The sequence below is a fragment of the Panthera pardus genome, unplaced genomic scaffold, assembly GCF_024362965.1.
Source record: "Panthera pardus isolate Hobbes unplaced genomic scaffold, ASM2436296v1 HiC_scaffold_15, whole genome shotgun sequence".
NCBI lineage: Eukaryota > Metazoa > Chordata > Mammalia > Carnivora > Felidae > Panthera > Panthera pardus.
In genome coordinates, this window is record NW_026526710.1 from 41,414,820 (window position 1) to 41,437,296 (window position 22,477).

The 22,477-nt window shown below is 36.9% G+C and overlaps 2 protein-coding genes and 1 non-coding gene across 7 annotated transcripts in view; 2 read left to right on the forward strand and 1 right to left on the reverse strand.

Moving 5' to 3' along the window:
* The window catches only part of OSBPL1A (oxysterol binding protein like 1A), a 266,632-nt gene that overhangs the window by 168,763 nt on the left and 75,392 nt on the right, over positions 1–22,477 (reverse strand). For all 3 annotated transcript variants that reach the window (XM_053902506.1, XM_019465523.2, XM_053902507.1), the window contains exons 5-7: positions 20,783–20,894; positions 15,487–15,572; positions 14,196–14,340 (exon numbers count right to left, since the gene is read on the reverse strand). In XM_053902506.1, coding sequence (XP_053758481.1) covers positions 14,196–14,340; positions 15,487–15,572; positions 20,783–20,894 — 343 coding nt within the window. The remainder of the gene's footprint in view (positions 1–14,195; positions 14,341–15,486; positions 15,573–20,782; positions 20,895–22,477) is intronic.
* Positions 1–22,477, forward strand: part of LOC109276483 (E3 ubiquitin-protein ligase MARCHF11-like) — an 88,957-nt gene that overhangs the window by 38,211 nt on the left and 28,269 nt on the right. The gene's annotated exons all lie outside the window — the stretch shown is intronic.
* On the forward strand, positions 19,491–19,563 carry TRNAN-AUU (transfer RNA asparagine (anticodon AUU)). The gene has a single exon. It is a non-coding gene; the product is annotated as a tRNA-Asn (tRNA).

Here is a 22,477-nt window from a genome sequence, read left to right on the forward strand (position 1 = left end):
CCAATGGTATTTTTACTAGGAACCTAAAAAAAAATTATTTTGAATGCCATCTGGGAGAATAAACAGATACGAATGTCAAAGAAAATCCTCAAAAGGGAAACTTTACCAGATATTAAAACACTACAAAAACAATCATTAAAAATGAGTTACTTGTGGGGCGGCTAGGTTGGTTAATCATCCAACTCTTGATTTTGGCTCAGGTAATGATCTCATGGTTCGTGGGTCTGAGCTTCATGTCAGGCTCTGCGCTGGCAGCTCTGAGCCTGCTTGGGATTCTCTGTCTCCCTCTCTCTCTGCTCCCTCCTGCTCGCACTCTCGCAGAAATAAACATTAAAAAAAAAAAAACTATTGGAAAAAGAGATACTTGCAAAAAAAGAAGCAGATGAAGCAATGAAAGAAAATAGCAAACAGATTCTTAAAATGTAGGAGAAAGGTATAAAAAACAGAAAGGAAAGATTGCTTGATGAAGGATGTAAATAAAGGTAAGTGGTCAGCAATTTGAGAGCCTCACATCCTAACACTCTCACATAGCGTTTCCTATTCAAAACCCAGCAAGCACACCAACAAATGGGGCTGGGCCTCTGGCTACTTTCCTGACCTTTCCCCTCTCCCCAACTTGCCCTGCTCTAGGCACCCAGAAAGCTTTCTTCTTCAAATATGCAAAGCACTCTCCTCTCCAATCCCAGAGCTTTTACAGTTGCTTCCTTTGCTTTTCAATACTCTTCTACCAGATTTCCTCAAGGCTCGCTCCTGACTCACTGCAGCTCTGTGCTCAGGGAGGTCTTCCCTTACACCTTTTCCAAAACAACAGCCCCCTACCCCATGCCATCACTCTCTATCCCCTTCATCCTGTTTATTTTTCTGCACCTCACTGCTTGACATTATATGTGTATTTACACCTTATCTGTCTCCTCCCACTAGGATATAAGCTCCCAAAGTGTGGAAACTATCAGGTGTTGTTCACTGTTGGATCTCCAACATCTACAAATAGTTCTTGGCACAGAGTAGAGGCTCAGCATTTTTGCTTAATGACTGAATGTGATTACAGATAAGCTAGCAGAAAACAGACTCAACTATTTACTAAATCTCTAAGGCTAGAAGTCTTCAAAGAAACCAAAGAAGAGGATCAATAAATTTGAATAAAAATGGAAAACATCTTAAAAAAAAAAAACTGGGAAAATTTAGTCTTAGAAAATATAGAGATAGATTATCATCCATATTGTGGAGTTGTGGGTGGTAAGCTGTCTGAGCACTGCCCCTTCCATACCCCAAGGGGAAGGCCCTAGCAGCCATGTTTGTACCATAATGCCCCGCCCCCAGAGTTCCAGCTGACTGTATCAGAGGCAGATGTCTAACACAGCGGGTGCCATCAAATTATCTCCCACTAGAATTTAAAGCTGAGCTTAGGAGATCCTTGTCTACCGAACAGAGTTCAGCGCTGCCATCTTCTAGCATGCATGCTGAAAAATGGATCTGCTAAGAGGCAGAAATGAGACCAAGCAATGAGAAGGATACACACACAATGAGTGGCAATCTTCTTGGTTCCTAACAGCTTCCTGGTTCCTGATTCCATCCCTTCTGATGCCTGCTTTTCAATACCATGAGACACTTCTGTATTCTGATAATAATGTATGAACTTTCTTTTATTTACACTCTTGAGTTGGTATTAAACTTTATTTTTATTTTTTTAAATCTTTGAGAGTGAGCATGTGTGAGTGGGGGAAGGACAGAAAGAGAGACAGAAAGAATCCCAAGAAGGCGCTGAATTGTCAGCGCAGAGTCCAGATGTAGGGCTCAATCCCATGAGACATGAGATTAGGACCTGAGCCAAAATCAAGAGCTGGATGCTAAACCAACTGAGCCACCCAGGTGCCAATATTTTAAACTTAAAAAAAAAAAAAAAAAAAAAAGTCTAGTCTACCAGAGAATAACAGCTAAAAGATAAATCTTTGTGGATTTTTGGGTCATAGGTGATTACACTTTGTTGGTGCCTTCATCTTCCTCATTTCGAACATAAACAAGCATTAGTTCTGCAGTTAAAAAAAACTGTTCTAATGTAGGTACTGAAAATAAATTAGAAAGTTATATAATATGCGAAAGAAACAGAGGTTGTATTTTAGTCATTTATGTTTTTCCTATTTTTAAAACTTTCTATAATGCAGACAATATCACCCTTATGACTTAAATACTTTTTCAGAAGGCTCCATCTTGACTTTTATCAAGGACACTTTAACACTTGGTTACTAATAAAACAACAGGATAAAAGTACATTTAAACACCAACAATTAAATTTTTCATGTTTACAGGGATATTGCCTCAGTTTAGACTGATATTTGCATGGGACTGTTAATTCTAGTTACATTGGAATGCTTTTTGAATCTAAATTTTCAAGGAAGAATCATTATAAACCACCACATAGAAAAACTATTCAAGTCTTTGGGAAGTTGGTAGAGACAGTAGGAATGATACCGTTAATATCAATTTGTTTTTTTCTTATTCTTTTAGCACTTTTTAGAATTATTCTGCTTAATTCCCAGCTAGGAAAATAACTTTGGTTTGTAACTAGTAATTAGCAGATAAAATTTAAATTCTGTACTGTAGTTGTTCCCATTGCTCTGTAGTTCATAGAGCCTATTAGGGAAGTCCTTTCCATATATCTGTACCTACCATCCATTACTTTTAAAAGCTGATCTGTCAAAAAAAGCCTGAAAAGACCATAAATACATGGAGGTTAAACAACATGCTACTAAACAATGAATGGGTAAAACAGGAAATCAAAGCAATTAAAAATACTTGGAAAAAAATGAAAATGAAAACACAATGGTCCAAAACCTTGGGGATGAAGCAAAAGTGGTCCTAAGAGGGAAGTATATAACAATACAGGCCTACCTCAAATAGACAACCTAACCTTACACCTAAAGGAGAAAAAGAACAAATTAAGCCAAAGTCAGCAGAAGGAAGGAAATATTACAGATTAGAGCTGAAATAAATGATAGAGATTTTTAAAAAATTTTTAATGTTTTATTTTTTGAGAGACAGAGTGTGTGAGCAGAGGAGGGACAGAGAGAGGGAGACACAGAATCCAAAGCAGGCTCTGGGCTCTGAGCTGTCATCACAAAGCCTGAAGTGGGGCTTGAACCCACAAATGCAAGATCATGACCTGAACCAAAGTCGGACACTCAACCGACTGAGCCACACAGGCACCCCTAGGAATTAAAAAAAAGAAAAAAAAGAAAAGAAATTAAAAAAAAAAAGAAAAAAAGAATGAAATCAGAGCTGGTTCTCTGAAAATAAATTAATAGATAAACATCTAGCCAGACTTATCAAAAAGAAAAGAGAAAGGACCCAAATAAACACAAATGAAAGAGGAGAACTACAACAACACAGAAATACAGTTACAACAGAATATCCTGAAGAACTATAGGCCAACAAATGGAACAACCTAGAAGAAATGGATAAATGCCTAAAAATATATAAATTACCAAAACTGAAACAGTAAGATACAGAAAACTTGAACAGACTGATTACCAGCAAAGAAATTCAATCAGTAATCAAAAACCTCCCAAGAAACAAAAGTCCAGGACCAGACAGCCTCACAGGCAAATTCTATCAAACCCTTAAAGAGGAGTTACTACATATTCTTCTCAAACTATTCCAAAAAGTAGAAAAGGAAGGAAAATTTCCAAATTCATTCTACAAGGCCAGCATTACCCTGATACCACAACCAGATAAAGACACCACTAAAAGAGAACTATGAGCCAATATCCCTGATGGACATAGATGCAAAAATGCTCAGTAAAATACTCGCAAAGCAAATCCAATAATACTTTTAAAAAAATCATTCATGAGCCACCTGGGTGGCTCAGTTGGTTAAGTGTCTGACTCCAACTCAGGTCATGAACTCACAGTTTGTGAGTTCAAGCCCTGCTCTAGGCTCTATTCTGACAACTCAGAGCCTGGAGCCTGCTTCCAATTCTGTGTCTCCCTCTCTCTCTGCTCATCTCCTGCTCGCACTCTGTCTCTGTCTCTCTCTCTCTCTCAAAAATAAACATTAAAAAAATAATTTTAAAAAATCATTCACCATCAAGTGAGATTTACTCCCAGGATGCAAGGGTGGTTCAATATTCACAAATCAATCAACATGATAAATCACATTAATAATACATGTAAAGAACCATATGATCCTCTCAATAGACGCAAAAAGAGCATTTGACAAAGTACAGCATCCATTCATGATAAAAACCTTCAACAAAGTAGGTTTAGAGGGAACATACCTCAACATAAGAAAGGCTGTATATGAAAACCCACAGCTCACATCATCCTAAATGGGGAAAAACTGAGAGGTTCCCCGCTAAGGTCAGGAACAAGACAAGGATATCTATCCACTCTCATCACTTTTATTCACATAGTCCAGAAAGTCCCAGTCACAGTATTTAGACAACAAAAGGAAATAAGAGGCATCCAAATCAGGAAGGAAGAAGTAAAACTTTCGCTATTTGCAGATGACATGATACTATATATAGAAAACCCTAAAGACTCTACCAAAAAACTATCAGAACTGATACACAAATTCAGTAAAGTCACAGGATACAAAATAAATGTACAGAAATTTGATACATTTCTATACACCAATAATGAAGCAGCAGAAAGAGAAATTAAGCAATCAATCCCATTTACAATTTCACCAAAAGCAGTAAATACCTAGCAATAAACCTAACTAAAGAGGTGAAAGACCTGTACTCTAAAAACTACAAAATGCTGATGAAAGAAACTGAAGAAGACACCAAGAAACCAGAAAATATTCCATGCTCATGAACTGGAAGAACAAATATCATTAAAATGTCTATACTACCCAAAGCAATCTATATATTTAACACAATCCTTATCAAAATACCAACAGCATTTTTCACAAAGCCAGACCAAGTAATCCTAAAATCTGATGGAACCACAAAAGACCTCATATGGCCAAAGTGACCTTGAAAATGAAAAGGCTGGAAGCATCACAATTCTGGACTTCAAGTTACAAAGCTGTAGTGATCAAAACTGTAGAGTATTGCACAAAACAACACACACACAGATCAAGAGAACAGAACAGAAAACCCAGAAACGAAGCCACAATTATATGGTTAATTAATCTTTGACAAAGGAGGAAAGGATATACAATAGGAAAAAGAATGTCTCTTCAACAAATGGTGTTGGGAAAACTGGAGAGCAACCTACAAAATAATGAAACTAGACCACTTTCATACACCATACACAAAAAATAAACTCAAAATGGATTAAAGATCTAAAGACCTGAAACCATAAAAACTCTAGAACACAGGCAGTAACTTATTTGACATTGGCCATAGCAATTCCTTTCGAGATAGGTCTCCTGAGACAAGGGAGACAGAAGCAAAAATAAGCTATTGGGACTTCATCAAAGTAAGAGGCTTCTGAACAGCAAAGGAAATGATCAACAAAACTAAAAGGCAGGGCACTTGGGTGATGCAGTTGGTTAAGCATCCAACTCTTGATTTTGGCTCGGGTCATGATCTCACGGTTCATGAGTTTGAGCTTCACAATGGGCTCTGTGCTGGCAGCATGAGGCCTGCTTTGGATTCTTTCTCTGCCCCTCCCCTGTTTGCATGCTTGCTCTCCCTCCCTCTCCCTGTCCCTCTCAAAATAAATAAACATTTAAAAAAAACCCCAAAAGACAATCTACAGAATGGGAAAAGATATCTGCAAATGACATACCTGATAAAGGTTTAGTAAATATATAAGCAGCCAAAAAACAAATATCCAATTTAAAAATAGTAAGATGTGAACAGACATATCTCCAAAAAAGACATCCAGATGGCCAACAGACACATGAAAAGATGCTCAACATCACTCATCATCAGGAAAATGAAAATCAAAACTAACATGAGACATCACCTTACACCTGTCAGAATGGCTAACATCAACAACACAAGAAACAGGCATTGGCAAGGATGTGGAGAAAGGGGGAACCCTCTTTCACTGCTAGTGGGAATGCAAACTGGTACAGCCACACTGGAAAAAAACTGTATGGAGTTGCTCAAGAAGTTAAAAATAGAACTACCCTATGATCTAGCAATTGCACTAGTAGGTATTTACTCAAAGAATAATAATAAAATACTAATTCAAAAAGGATACATGCACCCCAATGTTTATAGCAGCATTATCTACACTAGCCAAATTATGGCAACAGCCCAAGTATCCCTTGATTGATGAACGGATTAAGCAGACATGGTATGTGTGTGTATACACATACACATATACACTCAATGGAATATTACTCAGCCATAAAAAAGAATGAAACCTTTCCATTTGTGACAACATAGATGGAGCTAGAGAATATTATGCTCAGCAAAATAAATCAGAGAAAGACAAATACCATATGATTTCACTCATAACGTGGAACTTAAGAAACAAAACAAACATGCAAAGGGGAAAAAAGAGAGAGAGAGAGGCAAACCAGAAAACAGACTCTTAACTATAAAGAACAAACCGACAGTTACCGGGGGGGGGGGGGGGGGGGGGGATAGGTGAGGGGGTAGGGATTAAAGAGGGCACTTGTGATGAGTACTGGGTGTTATAGGTGTTGAATCACTAAATTGTATACCTGAAACTAATATTACACTATGTTAACTAGAATTTAAATAAAAGTTAACAAAAATTAGGCTTCAATGTTAAATCGCTAATGGCTACTAACTTTAAAAGGGAATTATATGGGCGCCTGGGTGGCTCAGTCGGTTGAGCATCCGACTTCAGCTCAGGTCATGATCTCACACTCCATGAGTTCGAGCCCCGTGTCAGGCTCTGTGCTGACAGCTCAGAGCCCGGAGTCTGATTCAGATTCTGTGTCTCCCTCTCTTTCTCTGCCTCTCCCCTCAAAAATAAAAACATTAAAAAAAAATTAAAGGGAATTATAATTCTTTTTCCAGCTTTATTGTTTTTCACCATTATTCAATGGGTATTATCGTTCTCATGCATATCTTTCTACTTTCATTATATAGAAATGTATTCATAAAGTACTTTTAAATGTTAAATATGGGTATTAATGTTAAAATAAGGGTATACTGTATCATTCTGCAACTTCCTTTAACACTGTTTTCCTTTATTCACTTGACACACGTAGCTCCTATTTTTTCTATTTTAGGATTGCTGCAAGTATTAAGTCAAACCAGTTTATTTAAGTGCATAGGGCTTATCTCCACTTTTTTCACTATTTTAAGGAGAATGAAACATCATAGTACATATCCCCTTGTAGTTATGTGAATGTTTTTTCATTGGAATGCATTTTAATTTAGGTTTATACCTCTACATGAAGCCTTTAGTCAGGTACTTTTCTACCATTCACAGATCTTTGGAGTGTCTGAACCTTTTTAAACTTGAATTATCTTCCCATTGAGTTATAAGGGTTCTGTATATACCCCAGAAACAAGTCTGTTGTTATGTAGGTTTTCCCAATATTTTCTCCCATACAATAGCTTGCATTTTCATTTTCCTAACAATGCCTTTTGAGGAACAAAATTTTATGACTTTGATAATGTCCAACTTATCTGTATTCTATATTCATACTTGTTATATGCTTAAGAAATCTTTGCAAAACCCAAGTTAACTCAAAACCATAAAAATCTAGAAGGAAATAAATCTTAACTCTTATATTATTTTCTGTGATTTTGGAGATTGTTATCCAACTCTTCTAATATCATGTTAAAAATTTATTCTTTCCCCACTGATGGCCGTGAGACTTTAGTCAAGGCAAATCAATTCTCTGTATTTGTAGGTTGCTGTCTGGACTCCCTCCTGTTCCAGAGATCAATTGATTGATCGATCTGTTTTCACACGGTCCTGAAATTAGGTTATATGATGGTTCATTTTATGGGTCAACTTAAACAGGCTAAAAAATGCCCAGATAGCTGGTAAAATATTTCTAAGTGTGCCTGCGAGGGGGTTTCTGGATGAGATTAGCTTTTGAACCAGTGGACTAGTAAAGAAGATCTGCCCTCACCAATGTGTGTGGGCATCATCCAATCTACTGAGGGCCTAAATAGAACAAAAAGGCAAAGGAAGGATGAATTCTGTCATTTCTTGAGCTGAGACTCCTTCTCATTCTGCCTTCTGACATTGGAGGTCCTGATTCTCTGGCTTTTGGATTCAAAGACTTGCTCCAGTAGCCTCTCTGGTCTCAGGCTTCAGACTGAATATCACCACCAGCTTTCTTGGTTTGCCAGTTTGCAGACAGTGTATCGTGGCAGATCTCTGCCTCCAAAATCATATATAAGTTTATATGTAACTAACTGTTTTTCTCTTGGAAAACCCTGACAACAAAGTAGCCGAGGACTTCTAATTCTGTTCTTTTTCAAGTTGTTTTGGGTACACTAGGTCCTTCCAAATAAAATTTATAATCAATTTGTCAATTTCTACGAAAAAGCCTGAGTTTTGGACTCGTATTGCACCAAACTGCTAGATCCATTTGGTGAAGACCCATCTTATCAACGTTGAGACTTTTTTTTTTACGTTTTTATTTAAATTCCGGTTAGTTAACATACAGTGTTACTAGTTTCAGGTGTTACACTAACTTAACACTTCCATACAACACCCTGTGCTCATCACAAGCTCCCTTGCCTGAGGAGACATCTTCAGAAAAATGTTGTGAAGGTCAATGTCAAGGAAAGTACTGCCTATGTATTCGAGGAATTTTGTGGTTTCAGAGCTCACATTTAGGTCTTTAACCCATTTTATTTTTGTGTATGGTATTAGAAAGTGGTCCAGTTTCATTCTTTTCCATGTAGCTGTCCAGTTTTCCCAACACCATTTATTGAAAAGACAACCTTTTCCCCATTTTGTGCCTCCCCTGTCATAGATAACCATGTGAGTGTGGGTTTATTTCTGGGCTCTCTATTCTGTTCCTCTAATCCATGTGTCTGTTTTTGTGCCAGTATCATGCTGCTTTGATTACGACAGTTTTGTAGATCTTGAAATCTGGAATTGTGTTACCTCCAGAGTTTTTCTTCTTTCTCCAGATTGCTTTGGCTTTTTAGGGTTTTTTGTGGCTCCATAGGATTATTCTAGTTCTGTGGGAAAGGTTGGTATTTTGACAGGGATTACATTAAATCTGTAGATTGCTTCAGGTAATTAATATATTTAAATATTTCAAGCCCTAATCCAGGAGCATGGAATATCTTTCCATTTGTTTGTATCATCTTCAATTTTTTTTAATCAGTGTTTTACTTTAAGTATAGGTCTTTCACCTCCTTGGTTAAGTTTATTCCTAGACATTTTATTCTTTTTGGTGCAATCGTAAAGGGGATTATTTTCTTAATTTCTCTGCTACTTGATTATTATACAAATGTGATAGATTTATGTGTATTCATTTGGTATCCTGCACCTTTACTGAATCATTTGTCAGTTTAGGTAGTTTTCTGATGGAGTGTTTAGAGTTTATATATATTCTGTCATGTCATCTGCAAATAGTGAAAGTTTTACTTCTTCCTTACCAATCTGGATGTCTTTTCTTCTTGTCTTGTGGCTAGAACTTCCAGTACTATGTTGAATAAAAGTGGTCAGAATGGACATCCTTGTCTTGTTCCTGACCTTAGAAGAAAAGTGCTCAGTTTTTCACCATTGAGATGTTAGCTATGGGTTTTCCATATAAGGCCTTTATTATGTGGAGGTATATTCCCTTGAGATTTCTTAAAAATTTTTATGTGAATGATCAGATTACCTATAAAGAGTTCTGTTTCTTCTTTTTCAGTCTGAATACTTCTTTTTTCTTTTTATTTATTTTTTTGCTTTATTGCATTAGCTAAGACTTCCAATACAGTGTTATTAGGAACAGAGAGGGGAAGGTAAATCTAGTCCCTGTAACTGTATTATGGCCAAAAACAGAAACCTCTCCTGATGCTTTAAAGTTTATATTGCACTTTTAGGTTTAAACCAGCTGGAATTTAGTATCCAATATGCAACAGGTGTCTAAAATGACCTATTACTCTGTGGCTCGCTATTTGCCCCAGGATTGTTTACTCAGTTCTTTCCTCATCCACTTATCACGCCACCTTTGTCATCTGTCAAGTTCTCATATGTATATGTTTTAACTTCCAAACTATCTGGTCTGTTCACCTTCATCTACCCTGAACCAATACCTCACTCAGTGATCCTATCCATTCTATTATTTTAAATAATTTTACATCCTGAAAATTCCCAAATTTATCTCCACCCAGACCTCTCTTCTAAACACAAACTTCTATACCCGACTGTCTCACTTGAATTGTAGAATAGGATTTCAAATTTTTTATGCCTTAAAAACCAAACTCCTAATTCTTAGCCATTGCTAGCCTACCCTTCCCTGCAGTCTCACCCTTTGTAGTAACTGGAAATTCCATTTTTTCAGGTCCTCGACTCAAACACTGTCGAGTCACCCTCAATTCTGGTCTTTCTCTCACACCTCATGTATCTAAGCCATCAGAAAATCCTGACCACTCTGCCTTCAAATTATGTTTAAAAAAATCTAACCATTAACAACCATTTTTACTGCCACTATCCTGATCCAAGCCAATTTCCTCTCACCTGAATAGCCTAACTGATTCCCTCCTAGGATCTATTTTCACAACAATCAGCGATCACTTTTCAGGACCTACATCTGACCATATCACTGCTGCATCCTAAACCCTCCTATACCTTCCCATCTCACACAGAGTAAGAGCCACAATTCTTACAATAACCCACAAAGCCTTTCTTCATCCATGTCCCTCTGCCTCTTTAACCTCTTCCAACTGCCCTCCTCCTCTCACTCTACTCTGGACATATTGGTTGGCTTTTCATGACACACATCATATACACTCTCTGCCTCCTCTGCTTGGGACCATCCTCACTGCCCAGATACTGACACTGCTTGTTCCTTCACTTAAGAGTCGTAATTACCATTCTAACAGAGATTCTCCTGCCATCTTTCACAAAGCAGCAATGATCTATACACCCAGCACACTCTCAATTCTCCTTCCTTGCCTCCCCCCCTCCCCCGCCCCCCAGCACCAATCTCATCTGACATATTTTTTTTTTTATTGGCCCTCTCCTATTAGAACGTAAGCTCCACAAAAGCAGGGATTTTTTTCTTCACTGCTCTAGATCCCTAGCCCCTGGAATAGTAGCTAGCATATAAACACTTTGTTGAATAAATGTTTTACATCCCATAGGTTCATTAGTCTTTTTATCCAGCAGGACAACTCCCCCTGCTTCTCTTCCATTTTAAAATCCACTACACTGGACTTTTCCATATAAATGAGAGTTAGCTAGTCAAGACCTATGAAAACCCTTTGAAGGTTCTGGCTGGGATTGCTTTCAATTAACTTGGAGAGAACTGTTAGCTTTTTGATGTTGAGTTCCCCTTCCCCCAAACATGGCCGGTCTCTCCATTTTTAGGTCTTCTTTTAGGTCTTCAGTTGTGTTGGTAATTGCTGCCATAAACAACCAAGCATCCTTTATCAAATATGTTCCCTTTTTTTGCTGTTACCAAAGCATTGCTTTTTTGAAAAAATTACATTTTCTGTCACAATTAAATCTTCAAGCTCCTTTTCTATTGCTTTAGTCCTCCTTAACTTTACAAACATGCTTAAATCTCTCTGCCTAAAACATCTTCCTCTTGGCCACAGAACCATTCCTTCTGTTCTTAAATACTGCAGAGAAGCAGTGCTGCCTCAGCTTCCTCATTTCCTACTCCATCCTTAACCACGCATCTAGCTGTTGCTCAACTACCAGCGGAAACCACCCTTTCAGAAAGGACCCCTGGGCACCGAGTCACTGAGTTCCACAGCCTTGCCTCAGTGTTTATATCTTCTTCAGTCTAAGTTGCACATGACAATGAATACACCCCACCCCTTCACTCCACATTTTATGTCTTCCATTGGCTCCATGGAACTTGTATTTCCCTCACAGCTCCTGAGTGCTCCCCCTTCACTATTCCCTGGTTTCTCTTATTCCAGGAAGAACTTGTATCTATCCTAGAGATACAGGGAAAGCCTCTCTGGCGAAAATAGTTTGACATAACTCTTAGAGTGAGACTAGGGCTTACCACATGGACAAATAGAAAAAGGACATTTCCAGCAGAGAAAAAAGCATACGCAGGTTGGGGACAGCATGGTTAACCAGAGACTCAACACTTTGTTATGTCTAGAGCTTTTATATCCAATACAATAGACACTAATCACATGTGGTTATTCAGTGCTTGAAATGTGGCTAGTTCAAACTGAGATGTTAAGCGTAAAACACATGCCAGATTTCAAAGACTTAATATCCAAAAGGGGATGTAAAGTCTCAGTATTCTCATTGATTACGTGTTGACGTATTTTGAATAAATTGCTTTAAATAAAATACATTATTAAAATTAATTTCATCAGTTTCTTTTTACTTTTTAAATGTGGCTACTAGAAAACTTAAAATTATATACGTGGTTCTCATTATCCATCTATTGGATAGTGCCGGTCTACAGCATATGGGCCAAAAGAAGGGAAGAGAGCAGAAAATTCGATTAATTTTCTTTTTCCTTTCTACTCCCACTGATGTCAATAAAAATTCAGGCCCTAATTAAAGCACCTCCTCTCTCCACTGCTCACCTATTTATCATGATCCCCTGAACTTCCAAATTAAGGGGTAAAATAGTCTGCCATATTAAGGTTTTCCACTATGCAAGCCTAATCTGCATTTATAGGATTATCTGGTACTGCCCCCCTTCATGTGTAGGGATATGCCAAACTGAGGATGTCACCTAAAACTTTACTTGAATTTTTTATCTTAATGCCTTTGCTCATAATCTCTCTGCTTAGAATGTCCTTTCCAAAATTTAATGATATTCTGTTTATGTTTAAAAAGAAAAAAAATACAGTGGGACCTTTTGTTAGAGATACAAGTATTTAGAATAATTAAAAAAAAATCCTAGTAGGGCTTCAGAGTCTATATTAAGTATCTATTCCTTCACGAAGCCATCTCTAACTACTCAAATCTTCAACACGCAACATGTAGAAGGTGTGTGCTACACATTACTCTAGGTCCTAGGAAAACTAGACAGGAGAATATCAGCCCCGCCTTTAGGAATTCAGTCTCATGAGATACAGCTATATAAATCAACAACTACCATGGAGTGTGATTTAGCAAACAATGGAGGTGAGCACAGGGTCCTGGTGGACTACTAACAAGTCAAGTCCTAATCCAGGTTGATGGTAGGCAGAGGGAAGCATCCTAAATAGTGATAATGGCCCTAATGCGATGTTCCCCCTTTGAATACCCGAGACACCTTTTGTAGCTTCTCTTGGGGTTATCTGATCCCATCTCTGATACTGTTATGCATAGAGTCAACACTCATTACCTGTACATTTGATATTTGCAGATTTGCCTATTGCTAAAATTTATCTGTAACCTCAAAATCAATACTTATCGCAATTTCTCAGTCATTCACAGGCACATCAAAAGTGGTGAAAAATTTGAGTCTTCTCAGGCGCATATTCCCAGCTGAGTTAGAAAAAGGTGATGCTCTGCCTGTTTCAGCTCTCATAGGTAAACAAATGTCCACATCATAGTCTATCCAGGGCCGTATTTTCACATTTTGTTTGCTTTTTGTTGGTGACTTCACTATTGAAACGGGCTGCCAAACATAGTACTGAATTATTATATAGTGCTGTTCCTAAGTGCAAGAGGGCTGTGATATGCTTTATGGAAAATATATGTGTAGCAGACAAGCTCTATTGAGGCATGAATGACAGTGCTGTTGGCAGTAAGCTCTGTTAATGGATTAACAATATATATTAAAGGTGTTTTTAAATAGAAATACACACATAAACAAGGGTATGTATTAATCAGTATAAAAATGTTGTGACCAGAACCTCTCAAGAACCCAACTCTATTTTTCCCCCAGGAGTTAAATAACACGAATCAACTGTACTCTCTTTCCTCGAGGGAGTAACTCTATCTTAATCACAACTTCCTCCTAAGGAATAGGTATTATTATACAGTTAACTCTTAACTAAGAAGGAAATTAGTAAGTTTTTTTCTTTTGTGTGAATGCCTGGACTTCAAAATTAAGTAGGGGCCATATAGTTTAACAAAGGCTGGATCCTAACACAAAACAATTTTATATGGCATTAACTTATTTTTATAGTTCCAAAATGACCAACAATGGCTTTTACCAACATGCTTACCATTTTTGTTCTTCAAATTTGGGTCTGCTCCACTTTTTAGAAGCTTTAAGGCACATTGCTTATGAGCCCGGTAAGCTGCACAGTGCAAGGGTGTATTTCCTAACTGATCCGAACAATTAACATCAGGAGGATTGGGCCTGTTGAGCTAACAAATGAAAAATGCAATGCAGAATTATATATCAAAGATGGATTTTCTCCCTTAAAACACAGGAAGGTGTAACTGATGTTCAGGTGGACCCTCCAACTATAGAACCAGGTGAACACCAGAGCTCTAGGATGCTAGACAGTCAGTGGCTTCTTATTCCCTAAAACCAGCAAATCTATGTCACTTGCCATGCTCGTCCTCAAGGTGCCATGAAATCTTGGGTCCCACATTCCCCTGACAACAGACACCACACACTACACCAGTGCCACCCCACCCACTCCTGGACATTAAGATTTCACTGAGATTGGCTCACTTATACCCATTTTGTGATTCATACTCGTGACAGCAAAAATATACACCAGTCTACCACAGACAGTCATTCAGAAGAGTTAAAACCATAAAGGTTAAATGTGTTAAAGTTCTACTGAATTTGTTGTTCCCAACTGACTATTTTAAAAACTTCCTTATACAGTCTCCATTTCACAAAGATTAAAAAATGTTTTAGGTACTTTACTTGGAAACCAAAGAGGTCTTTTCAAATGAAAAGGCTGAAATAACTTTAAAGCAAATGGCAATGCTTCATTCTTCAATTTAGAACAAATTTAGTTCCATGTTTAATGAGACTACGTGGGAAATAGACACTGGAAAGTAGGTCTCCAAAAGGAAAAAAAAAATGGGTAAAGCTTTCAATCTGTTCTGACATGATATGAATATTCCCAAGTATTATCACATATTTGTACGTTACTTTCTAAAAGTGTAGCATACCCTTCAGAAATGATTGCTTATCACAATTAGAGAAATTTGTTCCTTTATAGGATCTTACATATTATGTTTCAATTTAAATTGGCTTAATTTGAAAAAAAACAACTGTCTTACATAATGTATTCACCTTGAAAAATCAGATTCTTAATTTATCAGATTTTCACAGTAGGGAGTGGGGACATAAATCACAAATTCATAGAAAACAATCCTTAAAATGTATCTTGCTTAAACTATTATATGCCAAGTACTTTCAGATATTTAAGGACTTTTGTACTACTATTACAATCTCAAGTATTTTAGCCCTGCAATTTGACTACATTATGAAGTGTTAACGTAAAGTTACAATTTTCCTGAAGGGTAAAGAACTAAGACATGTTGTTTTACCAGAGCTAGGAGTTCTGCTGTTCTGCCTTCTCTCGCTGCTGCTAAAAGTTCTTCTTCAAGCTTTCTTTGTTGAGTCCTTTCTACAGCTGCAAAAGGAAAGTATATGTTACTCTACTTCTAGTCAGTATCCTATTAGCAACGTCATTAAAAGGATGTATGAATAAAGTGACTGTGGGAAAAAAGTCACAATATTTTGAATTATAATTCAAATATAGTTAAAGACTTATTGTTATTCTCACTGCCTTGAATTTCAGATAAAGGAGTTCAACTCCTTTTAGGTTCATATGAATTTATGTTTTCAATTCAGAAGTCTAAGTATCTTACTATAACACCCATCACAGATAATTATGAATTACTTTTGCATGCTGAAATACTATTACACATCTGCCTTGATAAATTGGAGAGTAGCACTCACACCTTCTAGAACCTTAGAATCCGTTAAAAATAACAATAAGAAACAGCACTGGTAGAAGATGTACAAACCATGTAAGTAGATCTACACATACGTATATACTTCCGCCTAATAGAAGACTTATTTTAACAAATTCTATAGCACCTAGTATATGCCAAGTACTATTCAAAGCACTTTAAAAATAACTTCCAGTTATAAAATAAATAAGTCCCAGAGATGGAAAAAATACAGCATACAGGATAAGGCCAGTATTTTAGTAATACTGCATGCTGACAGGTAACTACACTTACCACGGTGAACACTGCATAACATATAAAAATCAAATCATTTTGTTACATACCTGAAACTAACAAAACACGGTAGGTCATCTATACTTCAATATTAAATTTTGAAAAAAATATATTAGTTCATTAAATCCTCATAACTATGCTATGAAGTAGGTGTTACTATTATTCTGATTGTACAGATGAAGAGACTGAGGCACTAAGAGGTTAAGGAATTAAACTAAGGTCACACAGCTAGGAAATGGAGGAGCTGGGATCTGAACTTGTGCAGGCTGGTTCCAGAGACCATGCTCTTACCACTATTCTATCCTGCTTCTTAAATCACACTTGCACAGAAAGAGAACAGGCAATTTGATTTAAGAAACTGCAATATGCAATAAGGTCTCTTTTTGCTAGATTTGAATTCTGTTCTGGCTTAAAAAAAACCAATTTCACAGGAAGGCTCAGTAACCTCACTTAAAACATGTGCATAATATCCTTTGCAAAGGCTGCAAGGGAGAAACTATAAAAGGTTTCTCAGGTCTTCCTGGCTGAAGTAAGGTCATGGACTAAAAAGCAGGTTGGGGAGCCAAGTGACTGGGGAAACACTATGAATGCGATCGTGGATACAGCTATAGCTAGAACTAGTTTAGCTTTAAGAAAAGATGGACAGTCCTAACATACCATCATCTTCTATTCTCACATTTCTATTTCCACACCCAGACTCCCTCCCCACCTCAAAGGAAGGCACCCAAGACTCTGCATAAGCTCTCAATGGCTTCTTTTGCTGCGATTCACACTCTTCAGTGTTTCCTCTTACTGGTCCTGGGGCTACTGCACCATGAGCTCTGAGAACAGTCACATTCCTATCCCTCTTGTATGTACTTCTACTCCTGCATGTGTTACCCAGAGCTGTAAGTTATCACTAGCAGTCAGGTACTGTTCTTACTCTTCTGTGTATCCTAGCCATTTATGACAGTGTCTGGCATGATGTGTATTTGGTCAATAAATATTTACTAAATAATCAAACAATGCTTAATCATGTTGGTTCTAGACTTCATGGAAAAGAGGTAAAGGGTACCCTAATGTTTCTTTTTAGATTGCCTAGGTTCATAAATGAAGGAAAATGGGGTTTTGGAGTTGCAAACACTGCATATATTCCTGTCCTCTGTTCATTAAAGACACTGAAAGATTATTGACGCAGCCAATGAAAAGGAAAAATTCCAGCTGGGGAGATGAGGCTTCCAGAGTGCTGGTAACATTCTGTTCCTTGATCTGTTGCTTACATTGATGTGTTCTGTTTGTGAAAATAGTGAGCTGTACATTAATTATGTATGCTTTTATCCATATATTTTATACCTCAATAAATGTTTTCAAAGGAAATATTCCATTCAAAAAATTCATTTGTCCTATAAATTTTAATTCAATTTTATTTAAGTAAGTTTATTTTTGAGAGAGAGTGAGCAAGCACATGTGCAAGCAAGGGAGGGGCAGAGACAGGGAGAGAGAGAATCCCAAGCAGGCTCTGTGCTCTCCGCACAGAGCTCAACGCAGGGCTCAATCTCACTAACCATGAGATCATGACCCGAGCAGAAACCAAGAGTCGGATGCTTAACTGCCTGAGTCATCCAGGCATCCCTAAATTTTAATTTTAATATGACAAACTAATTATCTTTCGTTTGAATCTGCATCCCGAGTTAATAGGGAGTGCAGAGATCATGAAGTTTAACTCCCTCCTAACAACACTCTTATGTATATGCACAGGGCAGGTTAAATAGCAATACACTTGAAATGGAGGTAAGAACCTGGCAAATGTCCTTCACTGACAACAGAAAAAACACCATTTTGCAATCTCCATAGTAAGAAGTGATTCAGGACGAGAATCATTAATGCTGAAATCAGTTATTAAAAGATTAATGGTAAACAGGAAATTTGAATTTTTCTCCCCATAGATTAGTACTTACAAAGGGGGGGGGGGTATCTCTACAGTGGAGCACTGGGTTATCAGAGATAACATTACCAGTAATAGAACAAAATAAACAATGTTTCCTCCTAACGTGTGATGCACTGGTAAAGGATACAACCTCACCATTCTCGCCAAAAAGCAGATCCTGAATCTAAAATATATGAAAAGATTAAAAAAAAAAACAAAAAAAACAAACCCAAACTGAGACATTCTACAAATAATTCTATAATTTCCTTCCTCTTCACAAAGGTCAAGATCCTGACAAACAAAGGCTAAGGACTTATTCCAGATAAAGGAGACTAAAGCAATCTGTCAACACAATGAGAGATTCTGGATTGGATTCTGAATTGGAGGAAAAATTCTACAAAGGACATTATTTGGGCAATTGACAAAATCTGAATATAAACTATATTACATTAGTGATAAATTTTCTGAAATTGGTAGTTATATTGTGATTATGTAAGAAGATATCCTTGTTCTTAAGGGATACATACTGAAATATTTAGAAGTACCACTTTCTAGAAGTTACTCCCAAATAGTTCTACAAAAAATATTAAGGAACATTAATATATAAAAGGACACACCAGATGTGGCAAAATGTTAATGACTACTGAATCTAAGTGAAGGACATACAAGTTTTCATTGCATTATAATTGAAACTTCCCTGTAGGTTAGAAATTTCTCAAAATAAAATGAAAGACGAATGGTATGTAGAAGAAGGTATTCCTCTCTAGTGCCTGACCCATAGTAGTCTAACCTCTTTCCAGGTAACTCCAATCACGTGAACTCCCTACACCTTAAAGTGCAACCCAAGCCATTATTACAATACACAGGACCCAAAGATGAACCCCTGGCACTCCATCAACTGGACCAACAATTGGCTCTGTTCTAGCACAAATAAGATTACAATATAACACTTCTTTAGATGCTTGAGTAAAATTTTGTTGTGACCACTGATATCTGTGCTTCTGGGGTGAAACTCTTCCTGTCTCTCTAGTGCACTACCCCATGATGTGGCTTCTGTTCTACCTATAGTCTTGGGGGGCTACTAGATGCACTCCCTGAAGTCTGAGCCATTTAAGGCGCTCTCCACAAATTGTATCTGGCTAAGGTGATCTCATCAGAGCAGAGTCAAATAACTTTCTCCTTTCATTTCCCAGGATAGCACCTTATTAGCTGACAAACTATACATCAATGGAGCCCTTGTCCTTAGCGCATTTGAGTTTTGGGGAGGTAGTAGAACATGTCTTCGTGATTGGCCCCACTAAATGTCAATTTGTCAGGCTAAACTAACAATCCACTGTCAGGTGAGCCTCAGTTCCAGGTTCTCATTTTGTTACAGTTAAAATAACAGGACAAGGGCACCTGGCTGGCTCAGTTGGTAGAGCATGTGACTATTGATCTCAGGGTCATGAGTTTGAGCCCCATGTTGGGTGTACAGATTACTTTAAAAATAAATTAAAAAAAGGATAGGATATGGTGAAGGACAGGACACCTCAGCCTCCCAGTTAGATCACAATATATTAAAGGGCAGGGATCACATCTAATATGTGCAATCTCCCAAAAAAAATCACATAAGACAGAGCTTTAGAGAAGATGTTTAGTTGATAAGCCTGCTCATTTTAAATCAAAGGGTTTTATTTTTAAGGCAAGAGTTAAGACAGTGACCTAAGGATGTCTGACAAAACTTAAAACTTAAGCAGATTTGTCAAATTTGCCATAAAATTGTATGATCAAATCTTCAAAAAAATTAAAAGTAGAAAGGTAGTAGACATGAGAAGGAGTATGGTTGATAGGCTGACATTATTTTCTAACTAGAAAACAAGAGAAAATTTTAGTTTTCAAGGACAACTGGAAAATAGAAAAAAGATACTGGTTTTTACATAGCTAAACATACTAATAATTAAAATAATTAAGAAATACCCTTTAAATACAGAATTATCTTACCTTTCCCTGAATTGCAAAACAAAGAAACACAGGATATGTGCTTTCTACTACAGAGTAGAAATTAAGAAATCTTCTCTTCTCTAGCATAGAAATACTACCAAAAAATAATTATAGTAAAGCCCTGGCCACTCAGAGGATAATCTTAATGCATGAGAGTTTCCCAATGTAAGAATCAAAATATGTTTGTTTTATTCTATTTTAGAGAAATTGCTCTGAGTTATTGTAGACTCGTATCTTCTTTAACATAATTTAATATCTGGAGTTTCTAATGACGATGCTGATCCTTCAGGAAATTACTGTCAGTCGTTGTGCTACAATGCAGTCCTCAGGACAACGGAGCAGGCCAGCATCAAACGACTCCCACCAGCTGCACCTCTCACAGCTTCACTGTCCTCCACTTCTGTATCCTTTGTTATGATGTTTCTGCAGCCTACCAGCCACATTCTTCATGTCTCTCACTTTCTACTTTCCATTCTGTTGCAGATTTGATCATACAACATTATGGCAAGTTTTACCAACCTGTTTAAGTTTTAAAGCTGTGAGGAATACTCAAATAATTTTGTGTCTAATCAGGGACTCCAAGATTGCATTCTCTTTAGAGCATAAGCGCAGTGTAGTCTATTCTGGCATCCCAGAAGCTATTTCTACTTATAGTCTGAACCTTGGCTATCATTAAAGTAATTACTATTTAAGATCCATAATATTTACCTTCAAGCATGTTCCTGATTTCTTTGTCATAAGTGACTTCTTTTGCAGTCTGTCCACTCCCATTAACAACAGTAGTATCTGCATTATATTCTAAAAGAAGCATTACCAGCTCCTAGAAAAGCAGAAAAATTGTTTTTAGTTATTAAACTAAGACTTTATTATAACCCTTTTCCAAATTAGTAATTACTCAAAAATAGAAACAAGAACCATAGGAATCTGTGTATTACATCAGTTGTATCTACAATAAGTGAATACTAAGTACATTAAGTTGAATAGAGCCAACTCTTGAATGACACAGGTTTGAACAGGGCAGGTCCACTTACATGCAGATTTAAAAAATAAATACAGCACATTACTGTAAATATATTTTCTCTTCCTTACATTTTCTTAGTAATATTTTTTCTCTAGCTTACTTTTTTCTTAGAGTCTATAATAGTACATATAACATACAAAATATGTGTTGATTAATGTTTATGTTATTGGTAGGGCTTCCAGTCAGCAGTGGGCTATTAGAAGTTTTGGGGGAGTCAAAGGTACATGTAAATTTTCAGTTGTGCAGGGCTCAGTGCCCCATCCCGTGTTGTTCAAAAGGTCAACCGTACAATTTAGCTAACTGTAATAATTGATGATTACCCAGACAATTGCCAATCCACAATTAACACAAACTTCTATAATTGATTTTTAAGTAAATTATCGGATTGTTTTACCAAACTATTCACGTGATTAAACCAAATGTATAAGTTAGCAAAGCCATTACTGAAATTGCAGCGGATAAAACATTCATTTAACATTATTCCTACAACACCTGTTGAAAAAAAATTTCCCCAACAGACCTAGATTTAAAAAAAAAATGTGAGATGTATAATACATAGACCCTCATCTTCTAAAGTGATACAGACTAGGGGCACCTGGCTGTAGGCAGTAGGTAGGGGCACCTGACACTAGGTAGAACATGTGACTCTTAAAGTGATACAGACTGATAGGATACACTGCCAAAGGCATGGTTTGTAATGAAGCAAACACTCTCCTAAAATAAATATTCAACAATAATTAACTATATCATTCATATTTACTCTAAGCAGTTAACTGCTCTGACAAATTTCAGACTCACCAGCAATGTATAGAAGTCCAGCATCACTGGTTCAGTTATACAACTTAACAGGGCAGCAGAAATGAAGAAGAATGCAGATTTGCAGGAGAATGCTAGAGATCTGATGTTCAATGTTAGTACCCAGGGGTACTGGTGGATGTGGTAACACTAGGGCAGGATGAAATACAATGCTATTCTAACTGCCAGGTTGATCGCATGCACAGATAGATATGAAAGAATATCTTGTGTCATCACGTTATGCTTTCCCATGAGTTACATTTTTCCTTTGGACTAAAAAATTTCCCATGTACTTTCCAAAAAAAAATTTTTTTTTTTTAACTAAGAAATGCTTAAATACAACCTAAAAAACACAGTAAGTAGAAAACAAAATACTCATTGTCCTAGTCTATGACCACTATAAACATTCTGGTGTATTTCTTTCTAATCCTTTTTCCTATGCATGAGTCAGAGTTTTTTTTTTTTCTTTAAACACAACTTTTATATTAAAGTTGCTTATAACTCCTTTCACCTAATATATCATGTATTTTCCAGGATATTACATAGTATCTATATAATGATCTAAAAGACTTTTCACAGCTGAATAT